The sequence below is a fragment of the Entelurus aequoreus genome, linkage group LG11, assembly GCF_033978785.1.
Source record: "Entelurus aequoreus isolate RoL-2023_Sb linkage group LG11, RoL_Eaeq_v1.1, whole genome shotgun sequence".
NCBI lineage: Eukaryota > Metazoa > Chordata > Actinopteri > Syngnathiformes > Syngnathidae > Entelurus > Entelurus aequoreus.
In genome coordinates this window covers 33,793,584-33,818,009 of record NC_084741.1, presented here as the reverse complement: position 1 = coordinate 33,818,009, position 24,426 = coordinate 33,793,584, and the positions used below count along the sequence as shown (strand labels likewise).

The 24,426-nt window shown below is 40.3% G+C and overlaps 1 protein-coding gene across 1 annotated transcript in view; it reads right to left on the bottom strand.

The window, feature by feature from the left end:
* creb5b (cAMP responsive element binding protein 5b) overlaps positions 1-24,426 on the bottom strand; it is a 161,995-nt gene that overhangs the window by 76,918 nt on the left and 60,651 nt on the right. The window contains exon 6 of the mRNA XM_062063041.1: positions 2,585-2,711. Coding sequence (XP_061919025.1) covers positions 2,585-2,711 — 127 coding nt within the window. The remainder of the gene's footprint in view (positions 1-2,584; positions 2,712-24,426) is intronic.

Genomic DNA, 24,426 nt, shown 5'->3' with positions numbered 1-24,426 from the left:
GACAATCATGCATTACATACTATACATTACCTTTTGCACTATATTAATTTATATTATTATGTGTTGTCAACTTTGTACTTTTTTATGTCATTCCTGAAATAAATAAATAATGAATGAATGAAGTATTGTACTTGTTATGCACCAGCTATTTTGATTGTAGTTTTCATTGGCAGATTTGGAGGTGATGAAATCGCCATGTAAAATCGCTAATGCCAATCAGTAGCATGTACATTTTAAAGCCAATGTACAGTATATTAGCACCAAGCTAGTGCATTTTTGGAAAAGTGGAATCTTACCTGAGACCGTTTTTGGAGTCAATCTCTTCGTTGGCATTGAAAATTGCAACATTACATAGAGGTAGTTTGGCTGAGTCCGCTGTCAATGCTGCTGGAGTGATCGCCAAGTGCTGAAGTGCAAAGTAATGCGCAATGCAGGCAATGTAACATGGCCCCGTTGGATTTTACAGAGAGACCGGCGGCATTCGGTCGGTGTTAAAAAAGCACCGGAATCGGTACCCTTCCCTCGACTGGATTGTGTTACCTTTGGTTAATAAAGACATTGAATGTTCTTCCATGACTGTCTTATCTTCTTGTCAACAAACTGGGTATTGCAGGAATGCAAGCTTGTCACTTCAACCATTGATTTGTTGTTCATTATTTACACATAGTAGTAGTAGCGTGTGTATGAGTGCGTGTACTTACATGCTGTGTGTTGTTTGCTGTGTGACGTTGCCTCCTATTTGATATCAAGTTTATTTTAGTGTGGTACTGGTTGTTGCTTTCACCAGTAAACAGATATTTCCTGCATTGAACTTGCCGTGCTTTTGACGCTGTCATGTTGACATAAAACCACGCCAAAAATAGCGCGCCACATTACATCAAACATATCGTAATGGCTTTGTAACATACATAAAGTAAATACTTAGATCACGCATTTCTAGTAGTTGCTAGGCGTTAGTAATGCTTCTTCTTCTGTCGTGTGTCTTTAGACTTGCAGCTCCGTTGAGGCGAGCCAGGTCAACGTGTCATTGTCCAGGTCAATCAGACCTTGTTCGCCATTCGGTGGTCGGTGTTTGGGGCAACTAGTGACTATGTGGTCTACTCGGTCCCCACACTCGCAGAAGGCACTATCCACCTCTTCATCGCTGCTCCATAGCGTCCGACGCCGGTCCTCAAGGGGGGAGACAAAGACAGCCTCTACGCGGCCTCCCCCACGAGTAGCTTACAGGTTCAAAAAGCCTACAAAAGCGAAACTAATGTCTTTACCACGTCTGCAGATCGCAAAAAAAAAGTTAGTAATGCTGTTACCAGTGTTTCCCATAAACTGCCAAGATACCTGTGGCGGTGGGGGCGTGGCTATGGGCGTGGCTATGGGCGTGGTCACCATGACATCATCACATAATTTGCATAATTTACTACAATGATATGATTTTCTCTAAAAAGGCTCAAAAAATGTATACTTACTAATTGATAATAACAGTTTTGTTTTAAACGTCCATCCATCCATCCATCCATTTTACAATATAATTACAACACTTTATGTACATATTTATATACAGATTTGAACAATAAGTTATTCACTGAAATATATTTATTAATTGTGGTTCTTACAAAAAATATATCTTATAAAATATAAAAGCTTAAATGTCTCTTAAAGCTCTGCCCCTTTAATTAGTGCATACTAAATAATTTAGCTTTAGCCTACTACTACAACCATATTATTTACCAGCAACATAAAGTGAAACAGAGGCAGAGGTGTCCTGCCACAGTCAGTAACAAATAAACAGAAAACAGTAGTGGTCAAATACAAATAAGGCAACAAGAGAAGTATCCTACACTTCTCTTTTGTAAAGTAAATCTGAACAGCCTATATGGGCATCTACATCAACTATATGAATTGCCTGAGAAGCTGGACCGGACAAAAAAAAAAAAAAAAAAATTGTATTTTTTGTTTTTTTTTATTTGTGGCGGACGTAATTCTTTCGTGGCGGGCTGCCACAAATAAATGAATGTGAGGGAAACACTGTGTTACTATATAACGCCGTTATTCCCGAAAACTGCTAGTGGGTTTAGGTTATGACTCCTGAGGTTTTTCCACACCAAACCCTTTCAAGCATGTATATTAGGACCTTCTTTTGTGCACTTTTGGAACAGAACATAGCTTTCCACCACAAAACAAGGCAGATCCAAGAGCACTAACTCACTTAATAATGATGATTATGACCCAAGACTTCTGTCCATGTACAGTAGTGAATTATTAGACATCTCCAGAGGAGTCTTATCAGGTTTGTTATCATTCCCTCCTTCTTAATGTACTATCTTTTTGGCTTGATTTCAATACAATCTATATCCCTCACCCAGATATAGATCACCTCTTTTCTACAGGAACCGACTTCCTCGATAGGCTGCGCTAAGTCATTTTAACGTGACAAAGAGAACGCCTCGGCGCAACTCTGTGCCGTTAACAGGCAGTGTAGGAGGCGTAAACGCAGCATGTGTGTGTGTGACTGCGAATAAATACAAAAATTAAGTACTGCGTATATGTGTCCGTGAGTGTGTGCTTTGTGCTCCATTGTGACACTCACGGGCATCAGTACAGCAGAGGAGCCAGGCATGGTGGGGTCTGGCAGCGTTCCAGGCATGGAGGCTGGCAGAGGCTGTCTCTGTCTGTTTCGTAGGTGCAACAGTGAGGACAGAGAGCCAGGGACAGGCCTATGAGGACACACAAAGTAATTGTCAAGGAATTCAATGAATAAATACATTGTAACATCATGAAGACTGAGATGTAGTAGATGTCTGCAGCAAAAGAAATACACAGTGATTATTATTGGAAAATATACTAAATAAATGCATATACTTTTTTGTTAATGAATGTTATGAAAATAATATGCCCCAACTTGCGAACCACTCTTTTACGACTTCATGGCAATACGTTGCGTTTTCCACAGAACTTGCTAGGTTTTTTTGTGGAATCTGTTACCGAGAAGCTATTCTAATAGAAAACATATTATTTTCTACTCACTTCCCATGAGAAGGGTAAAACCTTGGAATTATATCATAATAAATTATGTCAATTCTTAAATACAGTATATTGACTTCATGAGTAGAGGTGGGCACCGAAACCCGGTTCCATAACTGATTTACACGGTAGTAACTGGAGCGAAAAAAGAACGAGGCATCGGTGTCTTAGTTCGGAGTTAAATGAATGCTGACTCAGCCACTTGCAACAAGTGCTCGGTGGTGATACTGTGCAAGTAACATTCTTGTAAGTAGTCTGATGCTCGTTTTAAACTTTATTGTGCAATAAACTGCAATGATTTGGTGCATTTGCAAACAGCTGAAATGATGTACAAAACAAACTATAGAACCTGCTACCCAAGGATGTACAACAATTTTTCTCAACAAAAGATGAGAAATATAACCTCAGGGAAAGTGTATCTTAAAACATTTGTATGCACGTACAATACTTAAAACCTTTAGTACAGGGGTTTCCAAAGTGTGGCCTGGGGGCCCATTGTGACCCACAGCAAATGTTTTATCGGCCCACCACACATTTAAAAATACTACGACAAAGAAACACATAAAAAGTGGAATAAAATGGCAAGTATGTGTGAATTAACGAGAAAAACACGTAAAAGTTGACGCTAAGAACTAGGGATGCACATGGTGTTTTTTAAAAAGCATATTTAACTGTAGTTTACACACACCTTTCTTTGCCGCTGGCTTGCTTGATGGCAGCTTCTTAAGCAGCAAGCGTACGCCTTTTAAAACACCGTCGTAGGGATGCTGGCATTTCAGGTGGCTGATAAAGTTTGATGTGTTGATGCGCGATGTCCTACCCCCCCTCCTCGTAGAATGTTTACAAAAAGCACACAACATGTATTCCTTTGAAACGGTAAAAAAGTCATAAGCCGTCAACGCCATATTTGTTTACAATGAGCTCATGGGAAGTTTACAACACGAGTAAGAGAAAAGGAAGACTTAATTTGCTGACCTATAGCAAAGTACGGGTTATCTCACCTAATTTTTTTATTATTATTTTTTTTTTTATCAGTCATCAAAGCTGTTTTTAAATGTAATCAGATTTATTTATTTAAAGAGATTTATTGAATTGTCTCGATTACTGTAACATGTTATTTTCGGGTCTAGCATTAAAAGATTACAGTTGGTACAAAATGCGGCTGCTAGACTTTTGACAAGAACAAGAAAGTTTGATCATATTACGCCTATACTGGCTCACCTGCACTGGCTTCCTCTGCACTTAAGATGTGGCTTTAAGGTTTTACTAATTACGTATAAAATACTAAACAGTCTAGCTCCATCCTATCTTGCTGACTGTATTGTACCATGTGTCCCGGCAAGAAATCTGCGTTCAAAGAACTCCGGCTTATTAGTGATTCCCAGAGCCCAAAAAAAGTCTGCAGGCTTTAGAGCGTTTTCTATTCTGGCTCCAGTACTCTGGAATGCCCTCCCGGTCGGTTACAGTTAAAGATGCTACCTCAGTAGAAGCATTTAAGTCCCATCTTGAAACTCATTTGTTTACTCTAGCCTTTAAATAGACCCCCTTTTAAGACCAGTTGATCTGCTGTCTCTCTTTTCTTTTCTGCTCTGCCCCCCTCTCCTGCGTGGAGAAGTTATCAGGTGACCACCGATCAGCTTCCACGGATGATTCGCTAGCTGTTCAAAGTCGGGACCCAGAATAGACCACTCCTCTTTGCATCAGTTGGTGACGTCTCTGCGCTGCTGATTTAAGATGATCCCCTGCTAGCCTCCCAATGGACTGGACGGGGTGGACCACTCTTTAAGCATCAGTCGACGACGTCTCGGCACCCCTACTTGTCTACATGCATGATGTGGGATCTGAGCCGTTGTGGCTTGTACAGCCCTTTGAGACATTTGTGATTAAGGGCTACATAAGTAAACTTTGATTGATTGATTGATTGATTGATTGATTGATTGATTGATTGATTGATTGATTGATTGATTGATTGATTGATTGATTGATATTGGTGTGAAGTCATAATTCCTCATATCGGCATGATAATTATACTGTATGTCAAATATTTATCATGCACCCCAACTAATGACACAAAGTTGACTTGCAGGCTATTTTTTCTTTAAAACAAATCTATATATTGTATTGGCTTTTAAAATCAAATATATCAAAATAGCCCCAGCATCCTTTGATTTTTCAGTGTGCGGCCCTCATAGAAAAAAGTCTGGACACCCCTGCGTTAGTATATCAGTATGTGGAATTAAATTATGGAATGGATTAAGCAAAGAAGTCCAAAAAAGTACTAATTATTATACAGTTTAAGAAACTGTTTAAACTCGAAAGTGTTTACAAAGTATAAAGAAGAAGAATCCTGATAAACATCTTGAACCTTATCAAAAAATGAGATAATGTTACATTAAAATTATTTATTTATTAATTTAAATTGTGTTACAAATTGAGAACAGGAAGTGAACAAACATGTTAGTAATTGCAATTAATTGCTTTCTTCCTACTCTTTTTCGGACATGTTATAATGAGAAAATGAGAATACCGGTATGTGAAATATGTGAAGTACCGTATTGTAACTTCTTTTTTGAAATAAACAAACAACGGCAACAACGACCTTAACAGGGCAACAGCAGCCCTCATAACACCGCTAGCACTGCAGCGCTAACACAGCACTTTACTCATCAAGCATCAATGACGGTCACGGCGAGGCTGCATTCAAGTACACTCAGAATTTTGAGCATCAAACATTACAACTCAAGTTGTTTGCACATTCTCTATGATCTGTATTGCTGCACGAATTTTTCAATAGTTATTATTTAATCTATATCACTTAAGTATTGAAATTAGTAGTCTGTTCAACTTGAATGTCATAAAATTCCATAAAAATAAAAACGTTTTTATTTTTTACACAAATTTGGATGTTTTCGATTATTTTTTGAGCACTGTTTTTAAAGTACTGATTTGGTACTAGTATCGGTTAAAATGTAAACGACACCCATATCTAATCAGGAGTTCTAAAAGTGGAAACTCTACAAAGACAGCTGCATGTGAAATGAGTGGGATGTGGTGCTTGATGGCTTTAGTGACCTTTTTAACAGACTGCATGTCGAAAAGTGAAGCTGCCAAAGAGGTATTGATTGTGACATTCCTCAAGACTAAAGACCATGCCACGCCACGTCACAGCACACAATCTATAACCCAGTAAGGAGTTATTTATTACTAAGAGCAGAGGAACAATCCCCCACAAAGTTTTATAAGAGTGTGGAATGTGTCACAAGCCGATGAATAAAGTTGTTAAAAAGTGTGGTTATACATGTGGTTATATACACTACCACACGGTAGTATATGTCTATCCAGGAGTAATTGCTCTATTTTATCTTTCCAAAACAAACTTTTCTCTTGTGACTTTCTGTTTGGGACGTCAGAATGGATAAACCATGTTGCAAAAGTTGAAGTATCAAGCCTGATTATGGATGTGCTTGAACACCCACACACGATGCAGAATGACAGATATAATGATGATAATGGAGTGATAGCATTTATCATAGTAAACGTGTGGGATTCCCATTCAACAAACAGGGAGGTCTCTCTCCGACAACACACTGCAACAGAGGAGTTTTTAAGTGAGTTCCCCAGCAATGCAATGTGTTCCAGTCACAACCGCTGGCTCAGGTTTGCAGCCGTCCAAACATCCTGACTACTCAATCTATGCACGTTGACGTCATTTATACAGCCACCAAATCACCTGCTTGCGAGAGTAAAGATTCCCAGCTGCAGGGGTGCCGTTACGCACTAAATTAACTCCATCCAGTGCTCTGGCCTAAAAAATCCCCAGCTTTCACCCCATCATTCTTTAATGACCCGCATTTGGGTAATCAATAATTCTCCAATCATCAGTGCTGTCAGGATGAATGATGGCTGCCAGGCGTCAATATCCTTGGCCATTTAGGAAATAGGGCAAGTATTTAGGTTAGCGGTGTTCAGCAGGTTAATATCATCAATTGACCACATCATAGCCTGGATTACGGTATTGGTGAGTCGTGTGTGAGAGTGATGGCTGTATTGGGGGTGGGGGGTGGGGGGGGGTCAGCAGGGAGAATGGCCCCACACCTGAATAAATACCTGTATTTTTCCAAACCTAAATATGTGCATTTACCTTCCAGACATTTTGGATTGCTCCGTACACACAGAACCATTACCATCCGTGACTGTGTGTCATTTCAGTCTAACATAACAATTTATCACAATCACACTCATTTAACGCTGCATATGACACCTGAGCAGCGCTGCGTATATCCAAACATTTCCACATGGGAAAAGTCATGAAAATACAATGAGGTACGCAGTGTGGTGGTAGAATACAAGTTTCCCCTTTTGCCAGCCACCCTGAACTTAAAATAACAAGGCAGTGGCAGGAACAAACTTTGGGGTCGATTTGTTGGATTTTTTTTAGCCATCTAAACATTTTTTGTAATGTGCACATTTACAACCAACAAAAACACCTTAAATCAATACAGAAAGTGCTGAAGTGCAATGTCTAATGTGTGTTTGTTGATGTGCAGAAATGTGTTCTTTTATTGATTATTTGATTCTATGATTTTGGTTCTAGTTGGTCCGCAGTTCCACAACCAGGACGAAAACTACACTGTTCCTCCTGAATTGAAGGTTCCCTGAATCATTGGTGCCAGAGCCCGGTCCGCATTGTAATTTAAACCCGTTTCCAGTGAGCTTTGTCACCGCTTCTGTTCGTAACTTTTGAGGACAGAATTCTAGGCGCAGTCAGGCCGTTGAGGGGATCCGGTTCGGTGGCTCAGTTCGCAGTCGAGTGTGAAGAAATTGGGATGAGAATCAGCACCTCCAAAACCAAGTCCCTGGTTCTCGCCCGGAAAAAGATGGAGTGTCATCTCTGGGTTGGGGAGGAGACCTTGCCCCAAGTGGAGAAGTTCAAGTACCTTGGAGTCTTGTTCATGAGTGAGGGAGGAGTGGATCGTGAGATCGACAGGGGGATCAGTGCAGAATCTGCAGTGATGCGGACCCTGCATCGATCCATCGTGGTGAAGAAGGAGCTGAGCCGGAAGGCAAAGCTCTCAATTTACCGGTCGATCTAAGTCCCCATCCTGACCTATGGTCATGAGCTTTGGGTTATGACCGAAAGGACAAGATCACGGGTACAAGCGGCCAAAATGAGTTTCCTCCGCCAGGTGGCGGGGCTCTCCCTTAGAGATAGGGTGAGGAGCTCTGTCATCCGGGAGGAGCTCAGAGTACAGCTGCTAATTCTCCACATCGAGGGGAGCCAGATGAGGTGGTTTGGGCATCTGGTCAGGATGCCCCCCGAACGCCTCCCTAGGGAGGTGTTTTGGGCACGTCAGACGGGGAAGACCCAGGACACGTTGGGGAGTCTCTGTCTCCCAGCTGGCCTGGGAACGCCTCAGGGTCCCCCGGGAGGAGCTGGACGAAGTGGCTGGGGAGAGGGAAGTCTGGGCTTCCCTGCTTATGCTGCTGCCCCCGCAACCCAACCTTGGATAAGCGGAAGAGGATGGATGGATGGATGGATTTTGGTTCTATATTGAAATCCTTAATATTATATAAACACAGTATGGACTTTATTTACACTACAGCCTAAAAACGTCCGGAATGGCACATCATGTACAGAAAATAGGCAGGGAAAGTGTAAAAGTTAGCATTGCTTTATAGGAAACGTGTAGGAAACTGATGCAAAAAGCATTGAAATAGCAGCAAAAGGTTACAATTAGGGATGTCCGATAATATCGGCCAGCCAATATTATCGGCTGATAAATGCTTTAAAATCTAAAATGGTAAATTATCGGTATCGGTTTTGAAATTATCGGTATCGGTTTCAAAAAGTAAAATGTATGACTTTTTGAAACACCGCTGTGTACACGGACGTAGGGAGAAGTACAGAGCGCCAGTAAACCTTAAAGGCACTGTCTTTGCGTGCCGGCCCAGTCCCATAGTATTTACGGCTTTGCACACACACAAGTGAATACAAGGCATACTTGGTCAACAGCCATACAGGTCACACTGAGGGTGACCGTATAAACAACTTTAACACTGTTACAAATATGCGCCACACTGTGAACCCACACCAAACAAGAATGACAAACACATTTCGGGAGAACATCCGCACCGTAACACAACATAAACACAACAGAACAAATACCCAGAATCCCTTGCAGCACTAACTCTTCCGGGATGCTACAATATACACCCTCCGCTACCCCTACCCCCCCACCTCAACCCCGTCCCCCTCAACCCCGCCCACCTCAACCTCCTCATGCTCTCTCAGGGAGAGCATGTCCCAAATTCCAAGCTGCTGTTTTGAGGCATGTTAAAAAAAATAATGCACTTTGTGACTTCAATAATAAATATAGCAGTGCCACGTTGGCATTTTTTTCCATAACTCGAGTTGATTTATTTTGGAAAACCTTGTTACATTGTTTAATGCATCCAGCGGGGCAACACAACAAAATTAGGCATAATAATGTGTTAATTCCACGACTGTATATATTGGTATGGGTTGATATCGGAATCGGTAATTAAGAGTTAGACAATATCGGAATATCGGATATCGGCAAAAAAGCCATTATCGGACATCTCTAGTTACAATACATAATGTATACAGCCGTCCCTCCTCTATCGCTGTTAATTGATTTCAGGGTGCGAAATAGGAATAATTGATTATAAATCAAATATTTTCCTAGCTAGAGAATAAAAAAAACTTCTAAATATGGTTTTCGTGAGAGCCCTCTAGAAATGAAATAACACCCACATAGTGACCTTCACACTTGTAAAGGTGGGACTGAATTGTACCTGAAGCTGAGCCACCCAGCCAACCAGTGGCCACGATATTGAACAGCACGCTCTGATTGGTTAGGTCTCATCTAGTAGCCAATAATACTGTAGTAGAGATATTGTTAGTTAGTTGAACTATTTTTACTCTTGAAAATGCTTAATTTGGGCCCAAAATACTTAGAATGTTTAAAACATTTTTTTTTAAATGTGATGAGCTCCCGTGATAGTGTTTCTTCACCTGGCTTCTCTGTACTCAGCCATGCATGTGTGTGTGTGTGTGTGTGTGTGTGTGTGTGTGTGTGTGTGTGTGTGTGTGTGTGTGTGTGTGTGTGTGTGTGTGTGTGTGTGTGTGTGTGTGTGTGTGTGTGTGTGTGTGTGTGTGTGTGTGTGTGTGTGTGTGTGTGTGTGTGCGTGCGCGTGTGCATGTGTGCAATATGTCTCTAACTGATGATGGGGTTAGGTGGGTAATCGGGGTATTATTTTTACGGAAGTCTGTAGAGCACCTTGTTTTTCATTTATTTTATGTACGAAAAGCAATTTATAAATAAAGTTTGATTGATTGAACCCTAGTTAGGGTTGGAATTGGGGGTTAAATCACCAAAAAAGATTCACGGTGCGGCCACGGCTGCTGCTCACTGCTCCCCTCACCTCCCAGGGGGTGATCAAGGGTGATGGGTCAAATGCAGAGAATAATTTTGCCACTCCTCGTGTGTGTGTGTGACAATCATTGGTACTTGGGACGGCGTGGCGAAGTTGGTGGAGTGGCCGTGCCAGCAATCGGAGGGTTCCTGGTTCGATCCCCACCTTCTACCAACCTAGTCACGTCCGTTGTGTCCTTGAGCAAGACACTTCACCCTTGCTCCTGATGGCTGCTGGTTAGCGCCTTGCATGGCAGCTCCCGCCATCAGTGTGTGAATGTGTGTGTGAATGGGTGAATGTGGAAATAGTGTCAAAGCGCTTTGAGTACCTTGAAGGTAGAAAAGCGCTATACAAGTATAACCCATTTATCAATATTTATTTACTTTACACAGCATTTAAACCTTCCTGTTCACTGCAAACTAAGCTTTTGATAAAATAAAATAAAAATAGCAGTATTTACCTGGATCCCACAGCAGGTAACAAAAAGCACCCATCGATGTATTTATTTTTAGACCGTTAGCCACAATAGTACAAAACTTAATTTTTTTGTCAGTGAAATTACCGCAACAATGTCAGATAAGATTACAAAATGTCATATGAACACAGAAGGATTTGAATAAAGATATATGCAAATGTAGGAAAACCATGACAACTAAATTGTTCAACAACTGTGATGACCCTTCATGACAGTTTTGTACTTGTGTTTAATTGCTTGTGCTAGGTACTGTTTCTGTTTCAGCACTCCGTGTACTTTCATTTCCTGCCACTTCCTGAGCGTTGCTTCCCTCAAAGTCCCTAATTTGCAGTCAGAACACACCTGTACCTGGCTGCCAATCAGGATGCTTTATATGCCAGCTCGTTGTAGACTCATTGGGCCCCATTCAGCAATAAGTTCTTATCTTTCTTCCTAAGTGATTTCCTAAGAGGAGTCCATTCAAATTCATGATGTGTTCTTAAATGGCCAAATTGTTCCCACCTGCTGTTCTTAAGTTGCTGAATGCCAAATGGTTAGCGCGTGCGTGTCTATCATAATTTGCATATAAACACGCCCTTATTTCCCCAATATGCATATGTAAACACCCTTAATTCTGTAATTTGCATAGGTAAACGCCCTTAATTACCCATATAAGGGCACAATTCCGGCGGAAAAGCCGAACATCAAACACACGGAGAAAACACAAACAGATTACAGAAGAGAAATTCGTATTATCCCGCGGGGGAAATACATATTGTCAAAACATAAGTTTAACAAAGGGGGACTGTTGAGGTAGCCTAAAGCGTTCAAATAAATATTTGTCACTTCGGGCAAATATGCGCTCCCTCCCCAGGGCACGATCTGCACGCACACGGTATTTTGAAACGTCTATATATTGCTTATTTTGCTATATGTCTGTCTGTCTTACCTATATCTATCTATCTATCTATCTATCTATCTATCTATCTATCTATCTATCTATCTATCTATCTATCTATCTATCTATCTATGTATCCATATATATATATATATATATATATATATATATATATATATATATATATATATATATATATATATATATATATATATACAAACGTTTGTATACATATATATATATATCCATCTATCTATGTATCTATCTATATATATATATATATATATATATATATATATATATATATATATATATATATATATATATATATATATATATATATATATATATATATATACATAAATATATATATATATATACAAACGTTTGTATATATATATCCATCTATATGTATCTATATAAATATATATATATATATTATATATATATATATATATATATATATATATATATATATATATATATATATATATATATATATATATATATATATATATATATATATATATATATATATATATATATATATATATATATATATATCCATCTATCCATCTGTCTATGTTTCTATATCTAACTATCTATCTATGATGTTAATTAAAAATTAGACAATAGAAGTAAGGGAACTTGTCACACTTAAGAACAAATAGGTTACCCTAAGAGTGCTCTGGAGCACTCGTAGATTTTGTTCTTACCTACGAACAAATCCCAGCTCAGAAAACATTGGTGAATACAAAAATCTCCTTAAAAACTTTGTAAGTGAGCTCAAGAATAAAATTTGTTCTTAAGAACGGTTGCTGAATGGGGCCCAGTGTTTGTCGCTACCTGAACAAGTGCAGACCTTTTTGTGGACATAAGCTACATACTTTTAGCTCATTAAATACATTTCCACCTGTGCTGCGCCTGCCGCCTCTGCATCCTGGGATCACGCTTAAAGCTTCGCTTGCGCCGACCTGACATCATCACCCAGTCTACACAAAGTCACATGTAAATGAAAAAGTAAATGTTTTGATTTGGAGCTTTTGTCGACAACCGCTTATGTTGACATCAGCCAGCCAGTCCGAGGGGCGTCTACACAAACAGGTTCCACTTTAATAACAAAAGGTGTTTAAAATGGATGGTTATTCTATATTCTGCTGGGAACTGGCGTTCTCTGTTTTTGCTTTATTTCTTTTGTCAGAGTAACACATTAGGGGGAAAATCGCCCTAATATGCAAAACACAAATGTCCACTGCAGAGGATGCTGCTTATAACCTCTCAGGAGGATATAAAGTGACTCTGCGGTGCCTTCTGTTCTTTTACACATGTGTTTGTGTGTGTAGGTGAGTGAATAATGACAGGCTGTGGCTTCTCTGAGGGGATTGATAATAGCCCGGGCCGCGGGCCCCTGGGGAGAGCAGGTAGACACTCTGCAGTCCTGACCCCACACTCTCACGTTACTGAGTGCTGGGCTCTCACCCAGCTCTTTTCCATCCCGATCCCCACCCTGTGGAACCACAACCCCTCCACCCCACCACCCACCTTCAGTCCACCATGACCTCACTGCTAGACCTTCTTCTGTTTTAGTATGTTCTTATCCATTGGTCCTGATAAAAAATGAAAAAAAACATCCATCCCGCTATCTTTTTGTGTCTGGTGGACCACCTCAACTCCAAACCCTCAGAATTAACATGTGCACAGGCAGCTGTGAAGTCTATGTGTGTGTGTGTGTGTGTGTGTGTGTGTGTGTGTGTGTGTGTGTGTGTGTGTGTGTGTGTGTGTGTGTGTGTGTGTGTGTGTGTGTGTGTGCACAGTCCCAACTCCAACTGGAGAATCGCAGGGCCTTGGATGGAGTCCAAAAGCAGAGCGAGAGAAGGAGAGAGAAAGAGGCACAGGTCCACTGACTCATATCCTTCCCTCTCTGAGTCTCCTCCAGCAATGATGTAATGCTTTTGGCTTTTCGCCCTCCCCCCACCCGGTGCCTGCCTACCCCGAGATCTGGTCCCTCCCACTTCGATTCCTTCTCGCCTTATTACCCCCCCCCCCCCCCCCCCCCCCACACACACACACACACACCCCCCCTCCAAACAGGCTACATCGTTGCGCTTGCCCCGTGCCGGAGTGAAGTCACCATTCTCTGGGTTAGACGCAGCAGCTAAAAACTTTTCAAACGTAACCAAAACATCCAACGGCCAAGTTCCAGACACTCGGGAGACGGTGGTGCAGTTGCCATGGGAACAGAGGTAAACAGAGGGGGAAACAAGGGCCTCAAACAGCTTACAGCTGCCTGGCTCTCGGAGTAAACACTACACAGGACCTGCCCCTGATTTACTGCCTTTAATCACTGGTGGGAGGAGAGTGCCATGGGGTTTGGGCTTAGGAAATAAAATGAATCTGATCAAATAAATCAGCCCTAATGGGTTAAGACACAGGCTGACTTTTATTAGCTGGCTATAGTGTAGGGATGGATGCTACACAGCAAGAAAAGATTAATCTGGGACACGGGTGTCCACATTTTAGGGAGTCTCAAGATGGTTGGAAAAAACGTGGTGAATTATGGTCTGCTTTGAATTAGGGAGCCATTGCTCAATAATGCTACTAAATATGATGTGGCATGAGCTGACAAGGATGTGTCTCTTGCTGTAAAAGGAAGATTATGAATATTGTCAATGGATTCCTCTCGCCACTAAATCTATCGGTAACATTTCTGTCATCTTTATAGAACCCAGCCTGGCTGCTGGTGTAAAGTACGACTTGGAGTCCTGTCCATGGTATTTATACACCAACAGGTATGGTATGGTACACATGGTATTACATTTTCATTGTAAAAATGTTTCAAAATGTCTGCACTGTTCGGTTTTTCAGTACTCTATTGTTGGCGTGGCTAATGATCCATCTTCTTCTGTTTCACAATGAAAACATGGCCCCGTTAAAAGAACACTGCACTGTACTTTGTTTAAATCAGGCGTCCTCAACATATTCCAGACACAAACTGATGGAGATATGGAGTGGAGATCCCCTACTTATACATCTTGTATAAAAGTGGGTTTTAAATTAAACTGATCCTAAAGGTACTTTTATTTCTGTGCAATACTAAGTTAATCAAAACATTCTTTTGTTTAATGTATTCTAATTTGCAAATTACAGCAAGTACAAGGTGGCCTACAATGCAGCTAATAAGAGTAGTCTATTGCGCCACAAAAGAAACATCTAAAACCTGCCAACAATACTCCATTTACATGTTGTGACCTGAATATTAACCAACTAGTATTAGCGATATTGTTATAGTACAAGCGCTAACACATAGGAACTACTTTTAGTGGTATGTATAGTAGAAGGATGTGACCATAACTGAGAACTTGGCCAACTTTAAAACTCAACTTAGACTCAGAGAAGGCGAGAAAGGCATGAAAAGAAGCTGGTTGCACCCACTTTTTTTTTGTTAACCTGTGTGAATATTATGATTCATTCTTCATCTAAACAGGAAGATATAAACATCCCATCAGTCGCCATCCTAGTGAGAGCAGACATTGTACAGTGAGTGATTGTTTAATTATCTTCCTTGTTAGTCTTTCTTGTTTAGCACTTAACATTTGAGCCACCCGTTGAATCTGCTTTCGTACAACTTGTAGCTCACCCGCCTTATACTGTATTGTTGTCTCCCATGAAGTCTGCTGTATGCTTAAAATGAGCAAAATATGTAAATATTACAAGTAATTATAAATGTGCCTGTTACAACATTACATAGATACTTACAGCAAGTATATAAAACATTGATGGAGGTTTTCGGACGTTTTTAGAGTGCCTTATAGGCGGAATAGAGCAAATCCCATTACCGCAAAACCGCAAAAAAAAGAAAGACATGGTACTCAGCGTCAAGGTTTGGAATTGGGGTTTGAATCACCAAAATGATTCCCGAGCGCGGCCACCGCTGTTGCTCACTGCTCACCTCACCTCCCAGGAGGTGGAACAAGGGGATGGGTCAAATGCTGAGGGTAATTTCACCACACCTTGTGTGTGTGTGACTATCAGTGGTACTGTAACCTTAACTTTATGCTTGTCTTGCATAAGTTATGTGAATGTCATGCAAAACTACAGAAAAAGTGTAGTTCCCCTCGAAATGCTAAGATTGTTATAATAACGCAATATAACTACCGGTAGTCATGTTTTTATTTCAAACCTGCAAGGTAGATTGAGTAGGCTGGCCATGTCACGGCCCTTTACAAACCAATGTCAATTGACATTCCAATTTGTGGAAAAAGTGCAGGTGGAATATAAAATATATATTTCAAAAGAAAAACAATCGCAGTACCCCAGCGGGAACCCCCTGTTGAAGAGAAAAACACGGTGGTTATAGTAAAAAATAAAGCCTGCCCCTTTTGCTGTGAAAAGCCCGATCAGGTTTTTCTTTTCATCATCCAGAAAACAAGGCTGTCAACTCTCTCCCAACACATTTGTACAATGTATCCCTTTTGCACAACATCTTCACATTCATGTCACAATCCTGCTGTGTCCCCAGTCCTTAATTCCACAAGTCACATTGTCGGCGGTACAATTCAAACATGATCTATCTTTTCCTTTCCCTGTGCAAACATATCTCTGATCCTCTCCTGCAAAACCCCACTCACCGTGGTCCTGCTAAACCCATCTGATGCCTCCCCGCTCTCCTGAATCCTTCATTTCCTCTCTTCCATGGACCTCCTGCCCCCTCTTCCTCTCCTCCATCCACCTCTGATCCCTGTCTTCCTCCACTCTTTCTATACCTCTGATACCCCTTCCCCGACCCCCCTTTTCCACACGTCCCTGCACCGTGATCCTTGCGCTGCGCAAGTTCTGCTTGTGCAGGAGGCTGCATGTGTGGTGGCCCCGGGGCAGGGATGACACAGCCATGCTGGAATGAGAGGGAACAGAGACTGGGCGTTCCTTTACAAACGCACTATTAAACGCACTGCAGTACACAATGAGCTCATCTTAATTCAGGTCAGATGTACATCCCGCTTTTGTCTTTCTCTCTTTTCATTTCTTAATCAACTGCACACCATTGCTTCTTCTGTACTTTTTAATTCACGCTCATGTCGAAGCTATGCGTCGACCACTAACGCGCAGATGCCGACAGCTGCGACGTATGGTTGACTTATGCTCACGTTCGCATGTGCAGAGGCGTGCCTCTCAAGTCAGGACATGAGGCCACCTCAGGCATTCTGCAGAGGGTCTTGCGCCCCTGCACTCCGGAAAAGACCCCGCTTCTTATCTCGCCAAGGCGATCATAAACAATAATAAAACGTGTTTTGTTTAAATTGTCAAGTGCACGAGGTTAAGGTTTATCTATAGAAACACAAAAAGGCCTGTCTGGTGCGCAGGCTTTAACGCTGGCATGGCAGGTATAGAAACAGTGAGGCATTTAATGGAGTTCAAATATATTTAAGGAAGTCAAACGACACCAGATGCTTTTTGTGCGCATGATTATTTTATAGGAGGCATGGGAAACGCTGGTCTAAAATGCATGAAATGCATGTCGCACTCAGGATTGGACTACTACCGTGTGTTGTAAAGCTCCGCACACTGGCTTCAATTGTTGTGTTAGTGGCAGCCAATGTGTAAAATTATCAGCATCTCCAAGGAAATCCTAAACCCTTAACGTAATACAAAATCTTGAAGCAAAAACAAAGCTCGAGCAAACCTTACACATGCTCTGAATTAAGAGCAATTTATATTCCCTTTAAAGGCAAAGATAGGGACCGCAAATGGCTGCCGGCTCAAAGTTGTGAAAAATACTACACATTTCATGCATCAATGGAGAATCAACCACAAATCGACTTCCTTCCTTGCATGAGTATGCCCTACTTTTCAAATGATTTTAATCTCGACTAAGATTTTTGGCGAAAGTTACAGAATTTCTTATTGGAAAAATTGCTTTGGTTTTCATACGACTCGGTTTTTGTCAGCCGGATTACAAACATCTATTAGTGTTGTCCCGATACCAATATTTTGGTACCGGTACCGGTACCAAAATGTATTTCGATACTTTTCAGTACTTTTCTAAATAAGGGCACCACAAAAAAAGGCATTATTGGCTTTATTTTAACAAAAACTCTTACGGTATATTAAACATATGTTTCTTATTGCAAGTTTGTCCTTAAATAAAATAGTGAACATACAAGACAACTTGTCTTTTAGTAGTAAGTAAACAAACAAAGGCTCCTAATTTAGCTGCTAACATATGCAGTAACATAATGTGTCATTTTTCATTCTATTATTTTGTCAACATCATTAAGGACAAGTGGTAGAAAATTAATTATTAATCTACTTGTTCATTTACTGTTAATATCTGCTTACTTTCTCTTTTAACATGTTCTATCTACACTTCTGTTAAAATGTAATAATCACTTATTCTTCTGTTGTTTGATACTTTACATTAGTTTTGGATGATACCACACATTTAGGTATCGATCCGATACCAAGTCGTTACAGGATCATACATTGATCATATTTAAAGTCTTCATGTGTCCAGGGACATATTTCCTGAGTTTATAAACATAATATAAATAAATAAAAAACGATAATAGATTTTGTGATACTAAAAAATATCGATGTAATCATAGTAGTATTGACTAGATACTCTCCTGTACTTAGTATCATTACCAAGTACATGGCACTTGTTTATATTCAGGAACGGCGTCATTAGCAGTGACGCCGGTGAGCTACGGTGTGTAGTGAAGCATGTTTAGCTATTCCTCGTCCTGCAGGGATGATACTTGTAAGAAACTTACTTTATTTGTCACCAAAGAGGCGAAGATAAGCGATTTAGAAGTCGCTAAAACACTGCAGACTGCGGATGGACTTTAGCCGCTAGCTAACTAGCCATGTCTTAAAGCACCTCTTCCTGAGGGTGTTTCAGTTTTATAACATCACCTTTATCGTTAAGTTTTTAAGCCAAAATTTGCCCGTTCTCCCTTTTCTGTCTACACACTGTGTCTGCTTCTAAGTACTCCGTGATTGTGCGCTGCCGAACATGCTCCTCTGCTCGTAAAAACCAACAATGACACGACATGAAGACGACGGGGGCGCGGGGGGTCGTGGACCAGTACTTTTAATAAGCGGTATAGAACCGAATTTGATTCTTTAGTATCGTGGTACTGTACCGATACCGGTACATCATACAACCCTACTATCGATATTAATATTATTACTATCATTATCATACTGCTACTGTCACGGGTTTGATTCCCAGCCATCGGAGGTATCCATTGTCCACCACAAGGCTGTAATAATGGGAGGGTTTAATCAGTAAGGGCTTCTACTGTAAAAATGACATGAGGGATAAAGATGGTTGAACAACAGAAGAAACATTTCCAGGCCTGTAAGAGTAGCAAAAAAAAAAAAACATCCCGTGAATATTCCAGCTACAGAGAAAGTACAGGACCTGCAACAGAGGCGGGAAATTGACTGGGTGTCAGGCAGTGGTTCTAAATTATTTTCTATCGCACACCCCATAGGGCAGTGGTGTCAAACGTACGGCCAGGTTTTATCCGGCCCGCGGGATGAGTTTGCTAAGTATAAAAATGTACCTGAAATTTATGAATGAAAGAAACTGCTGTTTTAAATGTGTCCACTGGATGTCGCAATAGCAATTATTTGTATCTTTGTAGATGATGCTACATGTCAGTCGAGGAAAAGGATCAAACTACATAAATAACATACTGTAATTTTATTTTGATATAATTTGTTTATCTTGATAGATTGAAAATTAACACCAATGAGTCGGCTGATGAACATTAAATTGAATTAATTAAATTAAATGTATTCAGAAAGTATAAGTAACGACAGATAAAGATAGAATACTATATAAGCGCAACATGTAAGTGTAAAAAAACAACAACATTATGATTTGTACATTTTCAGAATGTGCTTGTTCTGTTTTTAAACAACAATAATCTGAAGTTGTCTTTATTTTCAAGTTATCGTGTCGTGATTTTACCAGTCCGGCCCACTTGGGAGCAGATTTTTCTCCATGTGGCCCCTGATCTAAAATGAGTGTGACACCCCAGCCCCAAAGTTTATTTTTTAATCTGTATGTGTCAAGATACAGATAAAACAAGATAACACTAAAGATGTTATTGCGCTATTGCCTCTCACGCCCCCTCCCCTAGACACCTCATGTTCCACCCACTAAAGGGTTTGTTTGGAACTTGCTCATAGTTACATTTTTCTCGGGGAGAATGTTCATTTGTTTATCTGTATGTGTCTAGATATACGCTATTACGCTAGTGCCTCTCACTCCCTCCCTCTCTCCCCCCCCCCCCCTCATTAAAGAGGTTGTTTGCAACTTGATTATAGTTAGATTTTGTTAGGGCACATAATTTTGTCACGCCCCCCCTCCCACACCCACTAAAAGGAATGTTTACTAACTTATCTGTCTGTGTCAAGATATACACTATTACACTATTGTCTCTCACACATATGTTGAAAGCAATTGTGTCTGTGTGACAAGTACTTTTTCATGATACCCGAGACAGGCAGCTGTCAGGCATCTACAGCAATGATGTGACTGAGGGATGTGAGAAAGTGCATCCTGTGACTACATCCCACTTTGCTGGATTCTGTGTAAAAGGCGAGCGCAGAAAAATGCCTGATCTATGACACGGCTCTGAAAGAGGCAGTGAAAAATGATCTACGTTTGACTCTTGACAATTAGAAATATACGTCTGCACTAGGTTTGTACGGTATACAGGTATTAGTATAGTACCGCGATACTAATGAATCATTTTCGGTACTATACCACCTCTGAAAAGTACCGGTCCCGCACCCACCGCTGGTTTTACGAGCAGACGAGCATGTTCGGCAGCGCACAATCACAGAGTACTTACAAGCAGACACAGTGTGTAGACAGAAAAAGAAGAACGGACGCATTTTGGCTTAAAAACTAACGATAAAGGTGAAGTTATAACACTGAAACGTCCTCAGGAAGAGGTGCTTTAAGACATGGCTAGCTAGCTAGCGGCTAACGTCCATCCACCGTCGGCAGTGTTTTAGCGACTTCTAAATCACTAATCCTGATCTCCATGGCGACAAATAAACTACGTTTCTTACAAGTATCATCCCTGCAGGACGAGGAATAGCTAAACATGCTTCACTACACACCTTAGCTCACCGGCATCAAAATGTAAACAAACGCCATTGGTGGATCTACACCTAACATCGACTGTAATGATACCAATTACAGGCACGTATCTAGTTGACACTACTATGATTACGTCGATATTTTTTTGGCATCACAACATCTTCTTTCGTTTTTTTTTAATGTACAGTATATTATGTTAATAAATTCAGAAAATATGTCCCTGGACACATGAGGACTTTGAATATGACCAACGTATGATCCTGTAACTACTTGGTATCAGATTGATACCCAAATGTGTGGTATCATCCAAAACTAATGTAAAGTATCAAACAACAGAAGAATAAGTGATTATTACAATTTAACAGAAGTGTAGATAGAACATGTTAAAAGAGAAAGTAAGCAGATATTAACAGTGAATGAACAAGTAGATTCATAATTATTTTTCTACCACTTGTCCTTAATAATGTTGACAAAATAATACAATGATAAATGACAGAATATGTTACTGCATACGTCAGCAGACTAATTGGGAGCCTTTGTTTGCTTACTTACTACTAAAAGACAAGTTGTCTAGTATGTTCACTATTTTATTTAAGGACAAACTTGCAATAAGAAACATATGTTTAATGTATCCTAAGATTTTTTGTTACAATAAAGCCAATAATGCAATTTTTTTGGGGTCCCCTTCATTTAGAAAAGTACTGAAAAGTATCGGTACCAAAATATTGGTATCGGGACAACACTAGTCTGCACTGTACCAATCAGTGGCATCCAAGCTAATTGTGCTATGTAATGGAAAAAAGTGGACTGGAAGCCTTTTAGGAGCCAATAATGTCATTTTTAAAGCTTTGTGCCCACACCCACCTCCAAGCACATCCCGTTACGAGTGAAGAAGGTTGAGGTTTGTGCAGAATGTTGTATCTCATGGTCGACTAGTAACGTCCAACACGTTTAACACTGACATAACTCAGTCCCAGATGTTTACAATTGGAAAGCAGAAAGCATTTAAATCTGTTGGGAGACCCCTTTTCTTTTGCACGATAACGATAGCTGTGACTTTCAGATCTGTTGTTTCTTACTCTGGGTTTTAATGCGGGTTTGTGTCAGCGTCGGTCCCCAAAGACCGTTTTTAGGGACGCGGAGAAAGAGAAAGGCGAGGAAAAAGGAGGGAGAACGAAAGAGAGAAGTCCTCAGGTTTCACAGCTGCAGGCCCAGCGCAACTCTAAAGTAAATGGACTCGAGGAAAGCCAATCCTAATTGATTCCAAGCCTCAAAGCTCTTTAGTAAACATTGTGGAGCAATGAAAATGACTTGTTATCCTAATTCATTGGATGCTCGCGCTGTGTGTTCAACAAAGCTGAAGAACAATTCAGGGACGCGGTTAAAATCACTTGCTTTGGTCATTTTAGCAGCATCATCTCTGTGGAGCTCAATATAGCACCATAAGGAATACAAGTTTATAGGCTTTTTAGACTTCCAGACACAGACCTCTCCATCCTTAATGAGGCTCACTATTTGTCATGTTTAAATACAGTGATGCAACTTCTTGCAATAAACGGGCCTCGGAGGATTGAATACATTTACTTATCATCACAGACATGGAAAATCCAAAAAAACACACAAGCAGTAATTACAAAAAGATGTGGCCAAGGTCAAAATGTGAACAGTACAACCTCCAGTGGAGAGAGCCTTTAGTTGAACAATAATAGTAAACTCTCTAACTTTTTTGCTACAGTACATATTTTAGTTTAGTTTAGTCTTTATTTGATATGTTCTGCACCAGATTATAGCTAAATAGCTCATTTCCATTTGCAGTCCCTGGCTACCTAAATTAAAGGCCTACTGAAATTATTTTTTTTTTATTCAAACGGGGATAGCAGATCCATTCTATGTGTCATACTTGATCATTTCACAATATTGCCATATTTTTGCTGAAAGGATTTAATAGAGAACATCGATGATAAATTTCGCAACTTTTGGTCGCTGATAAAAAAAGCCTTGCCTGTACCGGAAGTAGCGTGACGTCACTGGTTGAAAGGCTCCTCACATTTCCCCATTGTTAACACCAGCAGCGAAAGCGATTCGGACCGAGAAAGCGACGATTACCCATTAATTTGAGCCAGGATGAAAGATTTGTGGATAAGGAACGTGAGAGTGAAGGACTAGAGTGCAGTGCAGGACGCATCTTTTTTCGCTCTGACCGTAACTTAGGTACAAGCTGGCTCATTAGATTCCACACTCTCCTTTTTCTATTGTGGATCACGGATTTGTATTTTAAACCACCTCTGATACTACAGGTATATCCTCTTGAAAATGAGAGTCGAGAACGCGAAATGGACATTCACAGTGAATTTATCTCCACTACAATACATCGGCGAAGCACTTTAGCTACGGAGCTGCGTTCCAGCGATCGACGGAGCGACAAAGGACTTCACCCGATCATCCGTGCGGTCGGCGGCTAGCGTCGGATAGTGCGTCTGCTATCCAAGTCAAAGTCCTCCTGGTTGTGTTGCTGCAGCCAGCCGCTAATACACCATTCCCACCTACATCTTTCTTTTTTGCAGTCTTCATTGTTCATTAAACAAATTGCAAAAGATTCACCAACACAGATGTCCAGAATACTGTGGAATTTTGCGATGAAAACCAAGCTTTTTGTATTGGATACAATGGTGTCCGAATACTTCCGTTTCAACGATTGACGTCATGCGCATACGTCATCATACATAGACGTTTTCAACCGGAAGTTTAGCGGGAAATTTAAAATTGCACTTTATAAGGTAACCCGGCCGTATTGGCATGTGTTGCAATGTTAAGATTTCATCATTGATATATAAACTATCAGACTGCAAGGTCGGTAGTAGTGGGTTTCAGTAGGCCTTTAAGTGTACTGTGTCATGATCTGTGGTCGGATCATGTTTTGTTTAGTTATGTTCTGTTAGTTTTGGACTTCCTTAGTTGTTTTGTGCACTTCGGGGGTTTGCATTATACTATAGCATGTAATCAAGGGTAAATACCTGAAATGAAGCTTGGATATACTTTAGAGTAGTCAGTGTACAGCTGGTCTACCAAGTGTAATTTCTATACTACTGTAATGGATATGTGGGAATCTTAGGGCAGGCACCTCGCGGTTTGATTCCGACTCTTGGGGAGACAATTGGATTCCGGATAGATTCTCAAGTCAACACGATTCTCAAAATATATTATTTTATAAATTACAATAAAAACTTTTACAGGTTACAAAAGCTCCTCTCAATTGCTGTTGTACAATGTGTTGGCCTAAAAGTGTATTTTTAAAATGTGATTTTAAAATTGTATTTGCAAAAATCACATATTGTTTATCAATCTAATTTAAAAAAAATAAAGCAACCCAATCCCAGCTTTACAATAATTGGGATAGAAATTTACAAAGTAATTGAGAGGACAAATACAATACTAAAATTAATAAATAAAAGCAACAGTATCAATAATAATAATTATATCAATTATAGTTGTGTAGTG